The 19,143-nt window shown below is 34.7% G+C and overlaps 1 protein-coding gene across 8 annotated transcripts in view; it reads left to right on the top strand.

Moving 5' to 3' along the window:
* The window catches only part of CNTLN (centlein), a 367,082-nt gene that overhangs the window by 189,955 nt on the left and 157,984 nt on the right, over positions 1-19,143 (top strand). For 4 of the 8 annotated variants that reach the window (XM_015117646.3, XM_015117645.3, XM_077966045.1 and 1 more), the window contains exons 9-12: positions 42-218; positions 2,039-2,164; positions 13,251-13,372; positions 14,741-14,860. In XM_015117646.3, the coding sequence (XP_014973132.3) occupies positions 42-218; positions 2,039-2,164; positions 13,251-13,372; positions 14,741-14,860 (545 nt within the window). The remainder of the gene's footprint in view (positions 1-41; positions 219-2,038; positions 2,165-13,250; positions 13,373-14,740; positions 14,861-19,143) is intronic. The other 4 variants (XM_077966047.1, XM_028835147.2, XM_077966048.1 and 1 more) reach the window with 1 other exon arrangement.

The raw sequence follows: 19,143 nt of genomic DNA, 5'->3' as shown, positions 1-19,143 counted from the left end.
CAAACATATGTATATATTTACAAGTATACTTTTTAAAATAGGTACCTTATCGCCCATCCTTATCAAGCTTAGAAACATTAATGGTTTCACAGAAGTCTGAAATTGAGTATTTACAGGAGAAACTAAAGATAGCAAATGAAAAACTGTCAGAAAACATACCTCCCAGCAAGGTTTTCTCAGAAAAGAGCATCATGACAAGTGCTGAAGGAAAACATAAGGTAGGGACGTTTTGTCATTTTGTGAACTTGCCAGGATGAGGCTGGAAAGGCAGGAGATGAAGTTAAAAAACAAATGGCAGCATTTAGTTCTCCGCTTATATTTCAGGAAGCTTTTAAAAAATATCATGTACCAAACTATTGATAAAATAACTTTCAGGAATAAGGAGTTTTCCCTTTTTAAAGACTGAATTATATTCCCAAATTAGTTAATTAAACATATTAATAGTACTATATCAATTTTGTCAGTAAATTAACATTCTTATATTAAAACTTTGGTAAGTATTTCTCGTCTCTCTATGGTAAGTATTCCTCATCTCTCTATTAATCTATCTGATTAAAAATTTATTTTTAAATGGTATTTACTCACTTTTCTAATTTGATTTAAAATAAAAATATATCTAATATGTCTTTCAATCAGATTTGATGTTTAAAATACTGTCTGTGTGGAAAATAAAATAGTAAATGAATTTTAACACTAACTTCTGCACTTGTTATATACTTTTATAGATTTAAAGGGATAGCAGTAAGAGAAAAATAAGCAAATTTTACATAGCATGTTTCTCATTTATTAATGTCTCAATTTTTTTTAGTATTTATTAAATATTTGTGTTATGCTGTAAAAGATTCTACAGAATGTTGACCAATATAAAAATTCTAAAATATCATGTACTATATATGTTATTTCTAGATAAATTGAAATAACATTTTCCTCAAAGTAAGAGTTTTAGCATATTTTTCACACACTTGTTACTTCAGCAATAGAGGAATAATATTTTTTATGATAGGAAGCCATGTTGTTAAGATATTATTGTTTTTGTTTCTTGACATTTTTTCTTATGAGTGGGACAAACTATCTTAATAAAGGAAGTATTTAAAATTTGAACCATGTTTCTGTGGTACTGTTATTCATGCTCTCTAAAATTATTAGTAATTTTCAGAAAATAAGATTTATTAAAACAACTGCATTATACATTTCTTGCCATTTTGAAGTAGTTTCACAAGCACTGAGCTTTATTTAAATGAAAGAAAACATTCATAACATTGAAATACAGCATTACCGGGCCTAATTTGGTTGGTTGTTCGACTGCTGAAATTTAAAAATGTACTTACTTTGACTTTTGTCTGCTTTTAATAAAAGTCAAGAAAAAGAGAGGGGTATTTTGACCAAAATTTTCTTTCTTTTTGTAAGGCCATGCAGTAAGGATGAACACTGTGTTGCCCAGCTTAATAGTTGCTTTCACATATTCTTTCTCCAGATTGGTATATGAAGCTGTACATAATATAAACATATTCTTGTCTCTAGTTAGCCACATTATAGTTAATGACCATATGGTCATTATGGTATAAAATCTACTGTCTGTTGTATTTATATTCCTCAAGCATATTGTTCCTTCAACTTCACAGTGTGTTAAACTATTTCAAAGGGAAAAAAATCCTTTCCCTCTTGTTTCTGGTTGTCCTATCAAGTGTAACCTTGGACCCTTATAGAGCAATTAGACCAGCCTCTATCCCCTCCTTTGTAATGAGGTTTCTTGCATTTCTGAGTCTATAACCCTTTAGTCTTCCCTAATGGGACATCATTATTCTGAAAGAAACAATGTAAATGTAAATGAATATTCTCATTAACGAGTCACAGAGAAACCTTTAGCGGTAGCACTGTGGTAATTCCGCTTGTTATTTCTCTGGTATTCCATGCAGGATTTTTTTTTTTTTTTTATAATTCATTATTAGTATTCAAAATTACTTGTTCTTTAATTTTGCATGTCTTTCATAATCCAGTGTTCCAGCTAGTTCAACCATGTCCTTGTTTTATTCTCGAGGAACCACCTGTGAAACGTTCAAGGTCTTTGTCCCCAAAGAGCTCTTTCACAGACTCAGAAGAGCTACGGAAGCTAAGAAAAGCTGAAAGAAAGATTGAAAACTTAGAGAAGGCACTACAACTAAAGGTGAACATTAAATCATTTCTTTAGTAGTAACCTTGCAAAGATAAAAATATACCAAAGTAAACATACAGTTCACAGATTACTAGTTGTCATTTTTCTTTCTCCTGAATTTAATTACCTATATAAGTGTATAATCAGTTCATCTTGTTATGAAGATGTCTGAGGATTATAAAACAATATAAAATATTTGCTACTTGAAAAGTAAATATTTATTTACCGCTTTCAAGTTATTTGGTAATAGTTTGTCTTAAAATTGGGAATAAATTTCTTACAGTTTATCAAAGGCAAAAAATAGAATTGTAGCAAGTGAAAAGATAATTTCTTATTCTTTATATATGATAAACATATGAAAATACAAGTCAGTTTAAAAGCATATTAACCTAGCTCAGATCACTTACAATTATCCTTTATAGAAAAATTACATTTAGTCAACATGAAATATATATATATATATTTTCATTTCAGCTGAATTTGTCTCAGAACATGTAACATTTGAATGAGTGCTCTACCTATGTTTAAGAAACATATATGTTATTGACCTGTCTTTGAGAGCTTATATTAATACTTCCTAATTTATACTTCGTGAAATCTCTTTTTCAATATGCAAGTTGTTCATACATATTGAACCCATTTTGTGTGACTACATTGAGGATTTTTTTTCTCTTTCATTCTTCACTCACAGTTACCTGAAGCTGTGCCCTATTTGAAGTTTAATCATATAATTCTCAAATAGTTTCATGACATTCTGTAAATCCAGTACTTTACACACGATTAGAATGCAGTACACATAAAGCTCAGATTCTTTGTCATATGTTATAGATTACTCTTAAGGAGAAAAATGTTCGGTTTAGATTATGTGTGTTCTAAAACAAAATAGGGTTTATGGGTATACTTAACAATAAGCTATAAATAATAATTTTAGTTTGCCTTTCCATTAAAGTTTTAATTTATGTTTATTCATTGAGAGTTAAACTGTTCTAAAATATGAAAATTATAATCTGTTTCTACCAAAAATAAAATGTCTAAATGACCTCAGCTAGCATTTAACCTACTTGAAATTTATAAGGAACTTAGATAAACACATAAGTTATTCTCTTATTCATTTGTTTACTCAATAGCAATTACTGAGCATTGCAATTAGCTAAGCATCATGCTAGTCATTTATCTAACAGGAGACTGTTAGATGAATTACTATCCTTCAAGACCCTTTCTCTAGTTAAGAAGGTAGTAAGTAGTTAGACTCTTGTGTTACTTGTAAATGTGTGGTTAAGCACAGGATATTATGGGCATTTTTGAGGAGGCAGTCTATCACCTTCCTTCTTTTGCATAATTTTTTTTTCTGCTTTTTACTTGAAACAGAGTCTTACTCTGTTGCCTAGGCTAGAGTGCAGTGGCATGATCTCGGCTCACTGCAGCCTCTGCCTCCCAGGTTCAAGCAATTCTTCTGCCTCAGCCCCCCTAGTACCTGGGATTACAGGCGTGCGCCACCACTCCCGGCTAATTTTTGTGTTTTTAGCAGAGATGGAGTTTCACCATGTTGGCCAGGCTGGTCTCAAACTCCTGACCTCCTGCTTCAGCCTCCCAAAGTGCTGGGATTACAGACGTGAGCTACTGCTCCTTGCTCTTCTGCATAATTCTTGAAAGTTGTTTCGTGGGTTCTTCAGAACCAATAGGATACACATGCACACACGCACACAGAACAATTATTTACTATATTCTATATTTGTATGATTCCTTATAGTAAATTACATTTTTTTTTTTTTTTTTTTTTTTTTTGAGACGGAGTCTCGCTCTGTCACCCAGGCTGGAGTGCTGTGGCCGGATCTCAGCTCACTGCAAGCTCCGCCTCCCGGGTTCACGCCATTCTCCTGCCTCAGCCTCCTGAGTAGCTGGGACTACAGGCGCCCGCCACCTCACCCGGCTAGTTTTTTTGTATTTTTTAGTAGAGACAGGGTTTCACCGTGTTAGCCAGGATGGTCTCGATCTCCTGACCTCGTGATCCGCCCGTCTCGGCCTCCCAAAGTGCTGGGATTACAGGCTTGAGCCACCGCGCCCGGCCGTAAATTACATTTATATGAGATTTCCTATAAGGAATTGGCTTACATGATTATGGAGGCTCAGAAGTATAAGATCTGCAGTTGCTCAGGGAATGCTACGCAGCCGTAAGACAGAATGAAATCGTGTCCTTTGCAGCAACATGAGTGCAGCTGGAGGCCAGTGTCCTCTGTGAACTAATGTAGAAACAGAAAACTAAATATCACATGTTCTCAGTTATAAGTAGAGGCTAAACCCTGAGTACACATGGACATAAAGATGGAACACTAGACACTAAGGAACTGAAAAAGGAGGGGAGCAAGGGCTATAAACCTTCTTATTGGGTACTGTGTTCACCATCTGGGTGATGGGATCAACAGAAGCCCAAACCTCAGCATCCTGCAATATACCCTTGTAGCAAACCTGCACATGTACTCCCTGAATCTAAAATAAAAAAAAAAAAAAAAGATTTTCAGTCGGCAAGCTAGAGAGCCAGGAGAGCTGATGGCATAGTTCCAGTTTGAGCCCAAAGACTGTAGAACCAGGAAGGCTGATGGTGTAAGTTCACATTCAAGTCAGAAGGCAAGAGAAGACTGATGTCCCAGCTCCAAGGCAGGCAGAGAGAAAGGAATCTTTCTTACTCAGCTTTTATTCTATTCAGACTTTCAACAGATTAAATGACATCCATCCATATCGGGGTGGGCGATCTACTTTATTCAGTCTACTGATTAAAATATTAATCTCATCCAGGAACGTCCTCATGGACACACCTAGAAATATAGCTAACCAAATATTTGGACAGTGAAGTTGACACATAAAATTAACCATCACATGTGCCATTCAGTAGTAGCAGATCTCTACCTGTTTACCTCAAGAAATCTGTAAGACTTTGACAGTTCGTTATTTTTGCCAGGAAGTAGAACATTTCAAAGATATTTTTAAATCTGTTATCTTCCCTTCCACTTCTTAAATTCCTTGTTTCAGGAAACGTCCCAGAAGGATTATACTAATTTATTTCCTCATTCCTTTTTCATGACAACAGCTTTCTGGGATGTTGCCCCAAGTTTATTTTCAGAGTAAAGTTCTTTTTTTCCAAAAATTTCTTTTCTTAGTGATAGTTTTTTAAATGTTCATATTTTAAGTCAGTTGATGATAATCATGAATTTCAAATGTATGTCTTTTAACAGATTTGCAAGATGAGGAAAAAAATGGGAGCAAATATTTTTCTCTACATCATTTAGTAGGAAAGGATTGTTTATTTTAAAGGAGCAAGATAGTTGAATGTAAAAGGTGCTATAATCAAGAACATTTAGCAAAAAATGTAGGTAAACAGAAACTGTAGAGTAAAGCAATTCCAAAGAGAGTAATGGAGCCCAGAGTAATTGACTTTAGTCTGGTAAAGCTAAATATCCTGTTTAATGAAGACTGAAGACTTCATTCCATACTCTCCCTTTTTATGCTATGATTATACTTATTGGCATTACTAAAGTATATATGAGTATAAAGTAGTAGTTAATAATGTATCTATATTAGTTTCCGAGGGCTGCTATAACAGAGTTCCATAAACAAGATGGCTTAGAACAAGATATTTATTGTCTCAAAGTGGTGGAGACTAGAAAAGTACAAAATGAAGTTGTCAGCAGAGTTGGGTCCTGAGGGCTGTGAAGGAGAATCTGTTCCATTCCTCTCTTAGTTTCTGGAAGCCTCACGTATTCCTTGGTTTATAGACGGCATTGTCCTTGTGTTTTCACATTGTCTTCACTCTACACATCTGTCTTCCCTTGTCTGTGTTTCTGCTTTTTGTAAGGATATCCTTCCTGTTGGATTAGGGCCCATCCTAATGACCTCATTTTAACATGATTACCTCTGCAAAGATCCTATCTCCAAATAAAATCACATTGTGAGGTCCTGGGGATTAGGACTTCAACATACTTTTAGATGGGAGTGGTAGGGTACAATTTAACCCATAAAATGTGTCTTATGGTTTTTAAGATACATTTGTTGATTCGGTGCTCCTTTTGTAGACCATTACTAATGCATGTTGAATTTTTGTCATGGCCTTTGGTGTTATATGGAACACTGCTCTGGCAGAATTTAACGGGAACATGATAGATTAAAATGTTCCATGCTGAAGTGATTATTGTAAACAGTTTTGTGAACCTTTAACGTATGAATATGTGTTGTGAATCTACAGAAAAGTATAGGCACATCTTTTCCCTGATTTGCTTGGTTGTATTATACCTATTAATATTAACCAAAAGACTGTTGTTCCATGAAAAATATTGTGGGAAATGCTGAACTAAAGACAAAAGACATGCTCCATGGCACAGTAAGTAGCTTTAAGGTCCCAAGATGATTACCACGGTGGATCAAAGGGTGAGAGGGACAAGTAAGTTTCAGGAGTAACCCATGGAACACATGCATATACACTTTGATATATTGAAATGATGCTCTTATATCAACAGTAAGTTACACACATTAAGTGATTCTTATCCTTGTTATGAATTTGGTATAAATATTAGCACAGTATCTTGCTCAGCTTACATTTATGGCTAGTTTTTTGTATTTTCAAGGTAGTCACCTACCGTGACCAATGTGATAACAAATAGGCCAGTAGAAATGGAAGAAATGGAAGCTATGTTTATAAAAATCCTACCCATGTTCCTGACTTGATGAATGTAGTGATCTATCAACTTGCAAAGTATAATTTGGAAACCAGTGCGTCAGAGCTTTATGAAATCCATAATAATCTTGACTAATGTGGTGAATTCCTGCTTCATTGATTTTCATGCATTTGGCAACTTGATTCTATTAGCACTTTTCAGTGTCATTTAATAATATTAGTATGTCTTTTGAATGCAGCCTATGTCTTTTATTTTTCAGTGGTCAGGTACACATCAACTTTATACATTCTGCTGAAACGAAACATCTGTAATGAAATCCTTGGTATTTTATAAAAGGTTTTTCGCTTTTTTTTTTTTTTTAACTTCTTTCAAACCTTGTTCTTACTCCCTGAAGATTGAACCACTGTTTTAAAAACAGTGTTCACGCCTTATTCTCATCAAGAATCTTCAAACCAGAAGATTAGATAAAAAATTATTGGCCGGTTGCAGTGGCTCACGCCTGTAATCCCAGCACTTTGGGAGGCTGAACCGGGTGGATCACAAGTTCAAGAGATCGAGACTATCCTGGCTAACATGGTGAAACCCCGTCTCTACTAAAAATACAAAAATTAGCTGGGTGTGGCGGCGCGTGCCTGTAATCCTAGCTGCTCAGGGGGCTGAGGCAGGAGAATTGCTTGAACCTAGAAGGTAGAGGTAGCAGTGAGCCGAGATTGTGCCACTGCACTCCAGCCTGGTGACAGAGTGAGACTCCATCTCAAAAATTATTTATGTTTTTATCAATTCAGAATTAGAATTGCAGTTATCTTTTAGGTCAGTTGATACATTTTTTCCTGTTTTCTATTTCCTTATGTTTCATTCATTCATACTTGTTTGTACACAGCAAGAGCCTTGCCAGGCAGTCCTGTAATTGTAGCACTTTGGGAGGCTGAGGTGGGTGCATAACTTGAGGCTAGGAGTTCAAGACCAGCCTGGTCAACATGGCAAAACCCTGTCGCTACTAAAAATACACAGAAAAATGAGCTGGGTGTGGTGGTGCACAACTGTAATCCCAGCTAGTCAAGAGGCTGAGGGTTGAGAATCGCTTGAACCGAGGAGGCAGAGGTTGCAGTAAGCTGCGATCCCGCCACTACATTCCAGCAAGTCTCTGTCTCAAAAAATAAAAAAATAAAAAATAAAAAGAAGTTAGAGCCTCTAGTTTAGCTAGTTTAATTACAAAATCCAAAGGAAGTACTTAGTAAATGTTTTATTGAATGATTTAATGAATTAATTTCATTGAGCACCTGCGTGTGGAATATTTTTGTGTGTATCCTATAGGAAAATATATTAATTAGTGATATAAAATACATTTTTCAGGCCATACACTTGACTTTTTGTAAGATCTTTGGTGGTAACAGTTCCCAAATAAAGTACTACTATTTTGCCTTTGCCTACTATATGTCAAAGTTTGGATCATAATCCAAACTACAGTTAACCTGTGTTTGTTAGAAGGTTATAAAGAAAATATTTGGATATTTTGAAAAATATTTATTTTAAGATATCCAACTTTTGATGGATGACTTCAGCTGGCATGTATTCTGGCAGTATTAAAATGAAGAAATGTTTTCTTTGAGCTATATATATCTTATATTTACATTTTTACAAAATTTTACTGTCTATTGCTGAAGTGAGATAAAGGAACAATAGTCTCTAGGACTAATTTAATGCCTGATTTACACTTTGACAGCAGCATCCCCAAAACATGAATCTTTGGATGAAACTGCATTTTAAAAGATTTTTTCTTATGAATTATGTCTATCAAATGATTTGCAAATAATATCTAGTTGAGTTTTATTTTTAATAGTTTAGATTTTGATAATTTTATAAGAATTATGTAAATACTGTACTGTTAGATATAGTAAATTAAGAAGCAAGTAAAATTAAAGCAGAAGGCTCATCTATAAAACCTTTTTTTTAAAAAAAATTATACTTTAAGTTCTGGGATACACGTGCAGAACGTGCAGGTTTGTTACATAGGTATACACGTGCCATGGTGGTTTGCTGCACCAGTCAACCTGTTACCTACATTAGGTCTTTCTCTAAATGCTATCCCTTCCCTAGCCCCCCACCCCCAACAGGGTCTAGCGTGTGATGTTCCCCTTCCTGTGTCCATGTGTTCTCATTGTTCAACTCCAACTTATGAGTGAGAACATGTGGTGTTTGGTTTTCTGTTCCTGTGTTAGTTTGCTGAGAATGATGGTGTCCAGCTTCATCCATGTCCCTGCAAAGGACATGAACTCATCCTTATTTATGGCTGCATAGTATTCCATGGTGTATATGTACCACATTTTCTTTATCCAGTCTATCATTGATGGGCATTTGGGTAGGTTCCAAGCCTTTGCTATTGTGAACAGTGCCGCAATAAATATACGTGTGCATGTGTCTTTATAGTAGAATGATATATAATCCTTTAGGTATATACCCAGTAATGGGACTGCTGAGTCAACTGGTATTTATGGTTCTAGATCCTTGAGGAATCTCCACACTGTCTTCCACAATGGTTGAACAAATTTACACTCCCACCAACAGTGTAAAAGCATTTCTGTTTCTCCACATCCTCTCCAGCATCTGTTGTTTCCTAGTTTTTTAATGATCACCATGCTAACTGGTGTGAGATGCTATCTCATTGTGGTTTTGATTTGCATAATGACCAGTGATGATGAGCTTTTTTTCGTATGTTTGTTGGCTACATAAACATCTTCTTTTGCAGAGTGTCTGTTCATATCTTTCGCCCACTTTTTGATGGGTTTTTTTTTTTTTTTAATTGTAAATTTGTTTAAGTTACTTGTGGATTCTGGATATTAGCCCTTTGTCAGATGGATAGATTGCAAAACTTTTCCCATTCTGTAGGTTGCCTGTTCACTCTGATGATACTTTATTTTACTGTGCAAAAGCTCTGTCGTTTTATTAGATCCCATTTGTCAATTTTGGATTTTGTTGCCATTGCTTTTGGTGTTTTAGTCATGAAGTCTTTGCCCATGCCTATGTCCTGAATGGTATTGCATAGGATAAAACTATTTTTTCTATAATTAATACTTAGTGGAAAGAGCCACTTATTGAAATTGCTATAGGAAAATCAAAATTATTTGGTAATTTTGAACACTTTACACTAAAGCTTTGGGAATCAGAAGGGGCAGCATTCACTGCTTTTATTAACTGAAGTGCCTGGTACAGAGTCTGGCACATCATGTACGATATATAGAGCTCAGGAGATTTTTATTGAGTTTCAGTCTTTGGTTTAATGGTGTAATATAGTTAGTTTCTATGGACAATTAGGGAAAACACATGAATTCAATGACTAATGGTAGTTGAGGCAGTACTGAAAAATCCTTAAAATAGTGTCAATACGTATAAGAATCTCAATTTGTTCTATGAATTTAACAGAGAATCATTGTGAAAGTAATTGAGAAAATTTGTACGTCCCTTTCTATTTATTTTCACATCTTGGTCAATCTTTGAGGTTCTATTTACTCAGTTTCTGATGACTCTAACAAAGAACTTTAATTATTCCCCAGATACTGAGTTTATATATAATAATTTTTAAGAAAGTCATTGTAAAATAAGAGTTTAAGGGAAGAATTTTGATTCAATGAAGAATAATTATAGAAAGCTATCATAGAAGTCTTTAACATAAGATAGACATTTTAGTTTAAGTTTGTTTTGAAATTATGTTTTGACATGAATCTCTTCCAATGTAGTCTGTTAATTTCTCTTCTCTTCTCTTCTCTTCTCTTCTCTTCTCTTCTCTTCTCTTCTCTTGAGACAGAGTCTCTCTCTGTCACCCAAGCTGGAGTGCAGTGGTGCCATCTTTGCTCACTGCAACCTCTGCCTCCTGGGGCTCAAGTGATTCTCCTGCCTCATCCTCCTGAGTAGCTGAGATTACAGGCATCTGCTATCACTCCTGGCTAATTTTTTTTTTTTTTTTTTTTTTTAGAGATGGGGCTTCACTATATTGGCCAGTCTGGTCTTAAACTCCTGACCTCAAGTGATCTGCCTGCCTTGGCCTCCCAAAGTGCTGGGATTATAGGCATGAGCCAATGCGCCCAGCCTATTAATTTCTTGTAATTAAATCATTTTATTAATAAATTTATAATATATCTTGCTGAAATCACTATTTTTTCCCTAGTTTTTAAGGAATCTCAATAAACATAATTGACTCATGTTCATATATGAGAAGGTATCAACATTATTAATTTTTAATCTCCTATTTTGCTAACTTAAATTATTTCACATACTTAACATTAGAAAGCTTTTTGTTCAAAGAAGTTAAGTAGTATTTGGATAGTCTACCAAATTAATATGAAAAATTCACATTCAAGACTAGATTATTCTCTGTGTCTTAGAAGAAGAGATATAAATAGCTTCTATTTTGAAGATGGGTAAGCTGAGATAACTGAATTTAAGTAACTAGATCAAAGTAAAATTTAGTTAACTTTGAGCAGCTAGATTTGAACTCTTATCAGCACAACATCCTACATATAATGGACTCTTCATATATGGTTCTTAAATTGAAATGAACAAAATTGAACTCAATAACCTGAATTTTTTACTTTTACTTCATGTATTAAACTATCCTACTTTAGCAAATTTGCATTATGTGTGATTTGTATATCTTCTAAAACTACTTAAGAAACATTTATTTTGAATGCCTTTGTCAACGGAATCCCTTCTGCTTTTTCATCAAGCACTTTCATTTCTGTATGGCATGTAGAACACTTCTTGTTACAAACAAAACTCAAATACTTCTTAATAACTACTTAAGAGAACTATCCTAGTAGAAACAGTGAAAGTAGAATGACATACTACCCATACTGCTGAGACAGCTAGAATTCCAGTAAAATAATGCAGACTCTATAAAGTACTATCTCACTGTTTAGATGAGAGGTCAAGAAAACAGTTACTTGGTTTCTAAAAGATAAGGGCATCACTGTTAACATGTGGGGAAAAGAGACTGAAAGAAGCTAACTTTTGCATTGTGTCCTTAATAGGGCTGGGGCGCCACCAACTAGGTTAACTTAGTTCATCAAAATTCAAACCTCTTTTTTCTTTTCCATATTTTTCAGGAAAAAACTTGAATTAATTTCAGTGGTGTTCTTAACATAATGCCACTAACAGGAGCAAGCTCCAAGAATGGAATTCAGGTCTTTCTGATTACCATATGCCTACTCATCTCACCTCACTATAATATTAGAGAGTATCTCTTACTTCCACCAAATAAGTATACAAGTTCATTCATGCAGAAATATGAATAAAAGTTATTAAAATATTTGAAATTGTCATGAGGGAAGAAACTGAAGAAGTTACTTATTTCACTTTGAGAAACGCAGTTTATAGTCATGTGCATATATCTTCTGAGGACTAAGAATTTGGTCTTTATAAATTCATTTTATGTATATCTAAAAATGAAAATTGAGCTCATGTGCTATATACATTTAGAAGTAGTTGACTGTGTCACACACCGTGACTTATGCCTATAATTCCGCATTTTGGGAGGCTGAGGCAGGAGGATCATTTGATACCAGGAGTTCGAGACCAGCCTGGGCAACATAGTGAGACCCTGTCTCTGCAAAAATATAATAAAAAATTAGCTGGGCGTGGTACTGCACACCTGTAGTCCTAGCTACTTGGGAGGCTGACATGGGAAGATTGCCTGAGCCCAGGAGTTTGAGACTGCAGTGAGCTTTGAAATCCAACCTGGGCCACAGAGGGAAGCCCTGTTTCCAGGAAAATAAAAATAAATAAAAAAGTAGTTGACTATAATTGTCTAACCTAGGTATTGACACAACAAAGTAATGTTTGGATGTCTTGGTTTACAACCTCTTTAAGAGTTGTAAGCCTAACTTTCCCTTTCCAGTTCTTCATGGTACAACCCCAGAAGGTTAAACTATGCTCCTTCTAACATAGGTCCAGTCTCATTTTCTTCCTTATGTGTAATCCTTGTATCTTAGTACATGTTAATTATGAATTCATGTGCTAAATAATTGTTCTTACTCTGATTAATGTCCTTATACTAATTATATTTGCACTTTAACAAAATAATCATGGTTTATGTATAGATAAAACCTTATGCTGAAAAAGAAAATAATTAAAAATATGTAAGATAGGCTTATGAATGTATGTTAGTTAACAACAGGGAAAGGAGTGAAACTATCTTAATGGTAAAATTTTGAAATTATGTGAGCAGCTTAAAAAATGCATTGACTGAGTTGAATTTATCAAGCAAATGTATTCTGCGACTAGAAGAATTCTTTTTTCTGCTTAGATACATATTACAGATTCATTCATGTTTACACACTACTTTCACATTTTGTATTTAGATGGGTAACCTTTTATTTGAAACATTATATTAATACTTTCTTCAAACCTATTATACTTGCTCTTTTTGTGTTCTACAGAGCCAAGAAAATGATGAGCTAAGAGATGCCCATGAAAAACGCAAGGAAAGGCTACAGATGTTACAGACCAACTACAGAGCAGTAAAAGAGCAATTAAAACAGTGGGAAGAAGGCAGTGGCATGTGAGTTACATAGCTCATAAAGGCATATCCCTAAATATTAAATGGAATGGAGTAGCATTATATAGGTGTCTTAATGGCTTTTGTTTGATTTTAAAGAAATTATTTGGTAGTCAAATCTTTATTGTGAATTTTTAAATGGAAAATATAACAAAACAGGAATGTGTTGGTAATAACTACAAATTTTCCTCATTTGCAGATATCATTAGCAGCCAATGATTATGAATTATTGTACACATTTTTAATATCAGTGGAATAACTTAAAAGTATGTGATTTAAAGCAAAAATGGTTAATATCCATGTAACTGAAAAAATTGCTTTCAAATAAATAAAATACTGGTGTTAAAATGTTTGTAACTCCAAAAGTGTTTAAATTTTAATGGAAAGACTAGAGAAATGTGAAATTCACATATATAGTTAACTATCTTAAAACTACTTCAACCTCGTATGCAATTTGAAGATCTTTACTATCCATCAGTTTGTTCTCCAGCTTATCTGAATGAATTGGCGGTCTCAGTTCAGTTGCTCTGAACAGGTGTTCAGATCTTGGTTAGTCGTAAGTGGCTCCCCTGTTAACAGTATCAACAGAGGGCAAAGGACTGAATGAGTACAGAAAATCTACTACCCTCTCATCTTTTGAGATGGATCCTTTAGGGCAATGTTGATGATACACATTGGTCTGTTCTGTAGAGAAATAGTGTTTCTAAATTGGCCAGTACAGCACTTTTACAAAATAAAAATGAAGAATTTGTTTTATGTTCAGAAAATGAAAAGTAAAGGGCATTTGGCATCACTTGTAGATAATTGTCACATCTAATTTTTTTCTTTGATGAGTGGAAGTGTTTCATATCACTTGCCAGTAAAGCAGTGATAAAGCAGTTTGTCCTAGTTTTATCCTCTGTTCACCTGACTTTTAACTAATCATTAGAAGAGTGAAATCTACTTTCTGACGTATTCACTGGTAATAGGTTTTTTTTTAAAAAAAGATAAGGGCACTATACCACATTCATCTTGGTTAGCAGCAAATTGCAGATGAGTTGGTTGCAGGTAGAATTTTGTGTGCGGGGGGACCATTAAAATTCTACAGTGTCTATTTTTATTACTACTAGACTGAATGGGAGCAATAGACCTTAGAATATCATGTGTCTGCTTAAAAGTTTGCTTTCCATACTAGCAGTTCAGCTTCAAAAAAATTATGATAGAGGGTTTTGATTTCTACATGCTTAGGTTTTAGGAAATTCAATCAATAAATGGTGAACTCGAGTTAGAAATTTGGTCAATAGATATTTTTAAATTTTAAGGAATGTATAAAATAATTTTTATTGCACTTCAGACATGTTAATGAAAAAAGCAACTTTGTTTTGAAAATAGGACTGAAATCGGGAAAATAAAGAGAGCAGATCCCCAAAAACTTCGACAAGAAGATTGTGATGCTGTGTGGAATGAACTGGCATATTTCAAAAGGGAAAATCAGGAGCTGATGATTCAAAAGTGAGTTTCATTTTTAACAATATGGACTTAGATAAAATATTTGGGAGAAATTTTTTTGTGGCTTAAAGGCCATTAAAGAAACACTTTATACAATTTGAAATAATCTGATTTTTGCCAATAAAAGTAAAGAAAAAAAGACTAGCTTTAAAAAATATATATGTATTATGCAATAACAAGTTGCACAGTTGCTAGCTCTAACAGAAACTGTATAATATGATCTAGGGATTGTGTTAATTAGTGTGGCTCTCATCTGTTGGAGGTGTCGCTCTTCATTAGCCTGTATTTTAGACACTGCCATGCTTCATTTTTGGAATGAGGTGGAGAGGGGATAACCTACCCAGCCATCCTTGTTTGATCTCCCAGATACATACGCAATGCAGAATGCCTGAGCTCTCTTGGTTCCCTGCCCTGTCCTGCTAATCCCAGCTGAGCTCATTATGGTGTAGCCTTGCTGCTACTCTTGGAGCTGGAGCTGTCCAAGCTAATTACTGGTAGCAGCAGAACTGCCTGTTAAGGGTCTGGTGTGGATCTGCTAACATGGTCCTTGGTAGTGACCTGCAAAAGACACGAGGGAATTGCCTTCTTTCTTGCTGTGCACTGCCTGTCCTTTGGGCTTACTGCTGATTTTTCCACATAGGTCTTTTAGCTGCCCTAAGTATAAAACTTGATGAAGGATATTCATGTTTTAGAAAACATACAGTTGGTTGCTTGATCTTATAATTCACAGGCTATTATATTCAGCCTGGCAAATAAAGAACATTTATTTATTTATTTTTAAGACTAAAAGGAGTTAGACTAATATAATTAACCTCTTTTGCTACTTAACTATTTCTTCATTTAGAGTTAATTTCTGACAGTCAGGCATACAGCTTTTTAAAGCCTAGATGTCTTTTAGGTTGCTAGAATTTAGCCTCATTATGACATAATGTAATTAAATGTCACTGAATTTTCTTAGGTGTAAATGAGAAGCTTATTTTGTATACTATATGATAACATGTATAACTTTTGTTTACAGCCTTTTCTATGTAATGATAAACTTTTGAGGAAATGACCAGACCGTATGAGATTTAAATGTTGTATACTCCCATTTACCTCTTAAAGTGTAGTATATTAGTTCTAAATATTCGATGCTATAATGAAGTCTCTTATCTTAAAAACTATTTTATAGACTCATAGATTTGTCCCAGAGGCATTTCCTAATAATTTCAGTAGCTTTATTGAAATATAACTCACAAGTCATACAATTCACTTATATAAAGTATACAATTCACTGGTATATTCAGAGCTGTACCATCCATTATCACGTCTATTTTAGAACAGTTTTATCACCCCCCTACTCTCCCCACCAAAGCCCACATGACTTTGTTGTCACTCCCCAACCCTCCTATCCATCCTGCCCAGCCCTATGAAACTACTAATCTTCTTCCCGCGTTTATAGATTTGCCTATTCTAGACATTTCTTATAAATGGTATCATGTAATATGTGGTCCTAGACTACCTTCTTTCACTTAGCATAACGTTTTCAAGGTTCATCCATGTTGTAAATGTATCAATGCTTTATCTGATGATCTTTAATGACCTGTCTCTAAAAAAGAAAGTAATTTTGAATGAAGTGAATTAGTTGAGAGACCTAATCTAACTATTCAAGAAAATTTAGGAAGGATTACCTATAAGTGATTCATTTGGAGTTTATTTTATTCGTTAATGAAATAGAACTAAAGGAAAAAGTAATGAGGCCTTTTTAAAATTAGATAAGTCAGAATCCTGATCTGTTCACTCAGCAATATTTGCACTTTACGAATAGCTCCTTGAATTAAATGCCAAGTCATTATTAAAGTGTGGACCTTTTCCCTGAAATATGTTGATATTCACTAATGTGATAGCAATTTGTGAAATAGTTATTTTTTAGATCAGTCTTAATTTAGTAACAGGTAATGAAAAAATTTTTAAAAGAATGCTAAAGAATTGAATAAACTTTAATGTAAGCTTTTTGGGGGAGGGTTGCATTATTTTGTGAAACATTTATTCAGGTAACAAATGTGTTTGAGTGCTGTGTGGTAGTCAGTCGGCTAGGTCAATGAAATGAGAGCACCAGACAGACTTTCTACTCTCAGAGAACTTACATGGAAACATGTTTAGTATGAAACATTCTTAATGAAATGTGATGTTAAAAATAAATGTCGGCCGGGCGCGGTGGCTCACGCCTGTAATACCAGCACTTTGGGAGGCCGAGACAGGCAGATCACAAGGTCAGGAAATCGAGACCATCCTGGCTAACATGGTGAAACCCCGTCTCTACTAAAAATACAAAAAAAAAATTAGCCAGGCCTGGTGGCGGGCACCTGTAGTCCCAGCTACTCTGGAGGCTGAGGCAGGAGAATGGCGTGAACCCAGGAGGCGGAGCTTGCAGTGAGCCGAGATTGCGCCACCGCACTCCAGCCTGGGCGACAGAGCGAGACTCCGTCTCAAAAAAAAAAAAAGTCAAAAATGTTAAAAACTAATGTCAAAAAGTGTCATGATAAAACAATCAGGCATTAAATATCAGTGCTATAATCATTCAAGTTTGTTTTGAGGCCAGAAATTTTTTAACGTTGTATGTAGTATGTTGAATGTTTAATGTGCAGTTTTACGAGTTATAACATATATATAAATTTGAGTAACTACCACCACAATCAGTATACCAAATAGTTCTATCATCTCAAAAAATTTCCATATCCTGCCCCTTTGTAGTCAAATCCTCCCACGGCCACTAATACCTGATTTGTTCTCCTTCCCTATAGCTTTGCTTTTTTCAGACTGTCATATGCATAGAATCATACAGGCTGTAACTTTCTGAGACTGGTTTCTTTCTGCATAACGTGTTTGAGATTCATTTAGGTTGGTTAATCTAATATGTTTCTTTTTATTGCTAAATGATATTCCATTTTATGGATGGACCACCTTATCCATCTATTGAAGAACATTTTGGTTTTTTCTAGTCTTTTGCAATTATGAATACAGCTGCTATAGACAGGTTTTTGTGTGAACATAACTTTTTTATTTTTTAAGGGAAGTGCCCAGGAGTTGTATTGCATTCTGGAGATTGCCCTTTCATTCTCTTACCTGTGTCTTTTGAATGGCAAAGTTTTTACTTTTTATGAAATCCAGTTTCAAACCATATCATTTTTAAATTTTACATTCCTAGTGTATGGATATTTTGCAGGCTGACATTTTATCTTGCATTATTGATAGTTATAGGTAAGTCTGCCATGTTATTATTTATATTGTTTCCTTTGTTTCCCATTTACTTCCTTCATATGGGTTACTTAAGCTTTTTTTTTAGAATTTCATTTTATTTTTTCTATCGAGTTTTTGACTGTATCTTTTTGAATAGTTTTTTTTTTTAGTGTTTGCTCTTGGTATTATGTTATACATACATACCTTATTACAGTCTACTGGTGTCAACATTTTATTACTTTAAGTGGAATCTAGAAACCCTGTTTTCATTTACATACCTTTACCCTTCCCCATTATAATATAGTTATCTCAAATATTTTCTCTAATTACATTGAGAACCTCATCACATGACGTGATAGGTTTTGCTTCAACTGTCAAACATAATTTTAAACCACAAAACGTGGGTAGTCTCTTATGTTTACCCATAAGAGATAAATAATTTATGTATGGGTAAATGTAATAGAGGTATTATTTATCCTTTCTACTGTCCTTATTGCTAATCGTCCAAGTTTCTTCTTTTATAATTTTCTTTCAGTTTGAAGAACTTCCTTTAGAATTATTAAAATAGGTTGGCTGGCAGGAAATTCTCTGTTTTCTTTTAAAATATCTTGATTTCTCCTTCATTGTTTGTATTAGTCTGTTTTCGCGGTATAAAGAAATACATAAGACTGGATAATTTATAAAGGAAAGAGATTTAATTGACTCACAGTTTCACATGGCTGGGGAGGCCTCAGGAAACTTACAATCATGGTGGAAGGTGAAGGGGAAGCAAGGACCTTCTTCATGTGGTAGCAGGAGAGAGAAGAGTGAGAAGTGAAGGGGGAAGAGTCCCATATAAAACCATCAGATCTCACTAGCATGAGAACATACCAGCATGAGCTCTCACTAGCATGAGAACAACATGAGAACTGCCCCCATGATCCAATCATGGGGAACACATGAGAACACACTAGCATGAGAACACATTAGCATGAGAACAGCATGAGAACTGCCCCCGTGATCCAATCACCTCCCACTAGGTCTCTCCCTGAGCACATGGGGATTATGGGAATTACAGTTCAAGATGA

The sequence above is a fragment of the Macaca mulatta genome, chromosome 15 (assembly GCF_049350105.2).
Source record: "Macaca mulatta isolate MMU2019108-1 chromosome 15, T2T-MMU8v2.0, whole genome shotgun sequence".
In the NCBI taxonomy this organism is placed as follows: domain Eukaryota; kingdom Metazoa; phylum Chordata; class Mammalia; order Primates; family Cercopithecidae; genus Macaca; species Macaca mulatta.
The sequence above is the reverse complement of the archived record's forward strand: the minus strand, read 5'-3'. Positions and strand labels throughout refer to the sequence as shown.